Consider the following 3326-nt stretch of genomic DNA (forward strand, 5'->3'; position numbering starts at 1 on the left):
GATACAGGTGATTGTGCCACCCAAGAAATGCCCTTTCTATGGAAAGTCTTCTGCCGCTAAAAGAATGTAAGCACAAAGAGCAGCTGAAACAGAAGAAGAATGCAATCAAAGACTTCAAGCACAAGCTGCAAGACAGGTTGCTCAAATACAGGAAGATACTTTGGAACAACGTAAAGTTAGACTTCAAGCACAAGCTGCAAGACAGGCTGCTCAAATACAAGAAGAGACTTTGGAACAACGTAAAGTTAGACTTCAAGCACAAGCTGCAAGACAGGCTGCTCAAATACAAGAAGAGACTTTGGAACAACATAAAGTTAGACTTCGAGCTCAAGCTGAAAGCCAGGCTACTCAAAGATAGCAAGAAACTGTTGAACAGCACAAAGCTAGAGTTCAGTCAGAATCATCAAGGCAAGCTGGATATAGACAACAAGAAACTTCTGAACAATGTCAAACCAGACTTCAAGCACAAAAATTAAGACAAATAACTTACAGAGAGCAAGAAACAGAGGAGCAACATGATGTATGACTTCAGGCTCAAAGAACAAGACAAGCTCAAACACGACCTAATTTCAAATAAAGCTTTGTTTGATTAAATGCTTTTTTATTTCTCGCATCACAGCTTTTGTCTACTTACTGAATAATTTGCTGAAAAAATACTGATCTATACATTTCAAATACAAATTTTTACCGTGCAACGCCGGGTAACTCAGCTAGTAATAGATAAAACATAAGGAGTAGGTTTATACTTATGCTAAGGTCAAGGTTGTGTTTGTTACATCACCAATGAATGTATTTAATTGTCATGGTATGTTAACACAGACAAAAAGTTGTTTTATTGGATATTTTTTCTATCACATTTAGCTGTTTTTTTATTTTTAAAACAATGTAACCTTATTTCTAAAATTTAAAGTTTCTAATTCTTCCAAAAACTTAAAATATACAAGTTAGTAGATATTCATTACTACTTGATGTTCTAATATAATCAAGTAAGAATTGCTAATTTGTGATTATATGTTTCAATATATGATACTATATATATGTAGTCTTACTGGACACCCTTTTTTGTGTGTCTTTAATAAATCACATAAAATTCCTGCATGTATTCCAGTCAGTCTAATTTTTGATGTTCTTTTTCATTTAATAAGCTTTATTTTTTACTCACAATAAATATTTCCATAGTTTAGTTTTTCTTGTTTTAATTGGATTATTATTCATTTTTAAACTTTGTTTTACCTTCAGGATATCTTAAAATTTATATATATATATATATATTTAGACTTCTTTCTTACTTGGGAATATATGAATAAAAAACAAACATTAATATATACAGAAATGACAATTCAGACATTTTCAGTAATACAATCTATTTTTACAACAAACTCGATTTAATAATCAAGCATTTACCAATCAAAAATGGTTACTTAGAGTGCCTTATGACATGCCACCAGTGACAAACTGTTGTTTAATTCAGTTAGAACTTCATTAGAAATTCAAAAGAATGAAAACAGCTTTATTTATTACTGTATTTGTAAGTATAGGAAAAGTACTGAACACAAAATGAAACAGGAGTACATACTTTTGAGGTCCAAAATACGTCCTGAGTTAGGAGACTCTTGTGTAGAGAGTTGTTCTCGTAACTTATCAATGTCTTCAGGGTGAATTAGATCAAACAAGCTGGAGTTCAACCAGTTTGCCTGAAAGAAAATGTTCACTTTTCATTTGACTCATTGATTACATGGACTATGCTCTGTTGTTATAATAAATAGAAAATAATACAAAAAAGGAATATAGAACTAAAAAAATATCTAAAATTATATCTATAAAATATGTAGATAAACGTGATAGAGTAGTTCAAAATTAATAATCATTATGATCCAGGTGGCCACTGTATCATAAAAAGTAATGTTAAAGTGGAAAGATTTGTTTGTTTTGAAATTCGCGCAAAGCTACACGAGGGCTATCTATGCTAGCCGTCCCTAATTTAGCAGTGTAAGACTAGAGGGAAGGCAGCTAGTCATCACCACCCACCACCAACTCTTGGGCTACTCTTTTAACAACAAATAGTTGGATTGACCGTCACATTATAATGCCCCCATGGCTGAAAGGGTGTGCATGTTTGGTGGGACGGGGATTCTAACCCGCGACCCGCAGATTGAGAGCCGAGTGCCCTAACCACCTGGCTATGCCAGGCCCAGGAAAGATTTATAAAGTTAAGTAATTGAAAAAGATTCTTTTCTCAACAAAGACCAACTTCATTTTTCAGGAAATTTGACCACTAAGACAGTAAAAAAAAACCCCATTAAAGTCAAATATTATATTCATTCAACACTTCAAAAGCATTTGCTTTCTGTCATTATCTATACACAGAGATACAATATACTTTAACAGAAATTAAAGTAATAAAAACTGTATATTGTAAGTGAACTAGTTTGCTGAATGGATGACTAAGATACTTTGATTTCTAAGCACTAAAGAATGCTGTACTTATGATACATGTAAATACAATTAATCATTTAACTGCAGTTGCTTTAAACTCACGCAGAAGTTTTGCAAGCTGTATACACTGAATCAGCAGTCAATGGGTTAATAAATTGTCCTCAATTTGTCCTTTGAAATTTTACTTTCTCTTGAAAACAGAATTAGTTTTTCATGTATTAGAATAAATGCAGTTTCCTTTAGCAGAAAGTTCTATACGAAACCTGTTTCAATACAGTGAAGGTGTTTTTTTCTATCTGGAATACTTTATAAAGAAGTATGGATGTGCTTAAACCTGTTTGAAAACAAACATAATATCTTAATACTACCTTAAAGTAAGCAAAACATAAATTCAGAAAATTAAAAAACAACTTATCACAATTTCAATCTTTTTTATAACTGAGAAATTTAAGAAAAACAAAGAAATACAGTTATAAGGATATTGTTTATTTCATTTGTAACATTAAAAACGTATTGTACTTTAAGCTAGTTAATATGCTAAAAAATTATATTTCCAGTTCCTAACTTTCAAACCTTATCTATTGTTTCAGGTTTACAATATATAAATGAACCTTAATCAGTTTCATTAACAATATTTAAATTCTCAATTATTAATTATAGTTTTATTTATTATTTTCCATTTGTATATATATATACATGTATTATAAGGATTATTTTCAACCAACTGTTGAATCAATGAATCCCAAGCAGTATCTTCTTGAAATAGGTTAATATGTTGAATTAGCTAGATAACTTAGAGGGTTAATGTTCAGTTCTGATCTATGTAGGTAGCTTGCTTTGATCAGAAGTTATATTCAACCTCAAACACTGTATGGATATATATATATATA

The 3326-nt window shown here is 31.0% G+C and overlaps 1 protein-coding gene and 1 long non-coding RNA gene across 6 annotated transcripts in view; one reads left to right on the forward strand and one right to left on the reverse strand.

The window, feature by feature from the left end:
• LOC111085539 overlaps positions 1-99 on the forward strand; it is an 11774-nt gene extending 11675 nt beyond the window's left edge. The window contains exon 3 of the long non-coding RNA XR_002610362.1: positions 8-99. This is a non-coding gene — a long non-coding RNA (uncharacterized LOC111085539). The remainder of the gene's footprint in view (positions 1-7) is intronic.
• LOC106458377 (aryl hydrocarbon receptor nuclear translocator homolog) overlaps positions 1-3326 on the reverse strand; it is a 167575-nt gene that overhangs the window by 31703 nt on the left and 132546 nt on the right. For all 5 annotated transcript variants that reach the window (XM_022384561.1, XM_022384559.1, XM_013917885.2 and 2 more), the window contains one exon: positions 1577-1694. In XM_022384561.1, coding sequence (XP_022240269.1) covers positions 1577-1694 — 118 coding nt within the window. The remainder of the gene's footprint in view (positions 1-1576; positions 1695-3326) is intronic.

The sequence above is a fragment of the Limulus polyphemus genome, unplaced genomic scaffold (assembly GCF_000517525.1).
Source record: "Limulus polyphemus unplaced genomic scaffold, Limulus_polyphemus-2.1.2 Scaffold453, whole genome shotgun sequence".
Taxonomy (NCBI): Eukaryota; Metazoa; Arthropoda; class Merostomata; order Xiphosura; family Limulidae; genus Limulus; species Limulus polyphemus.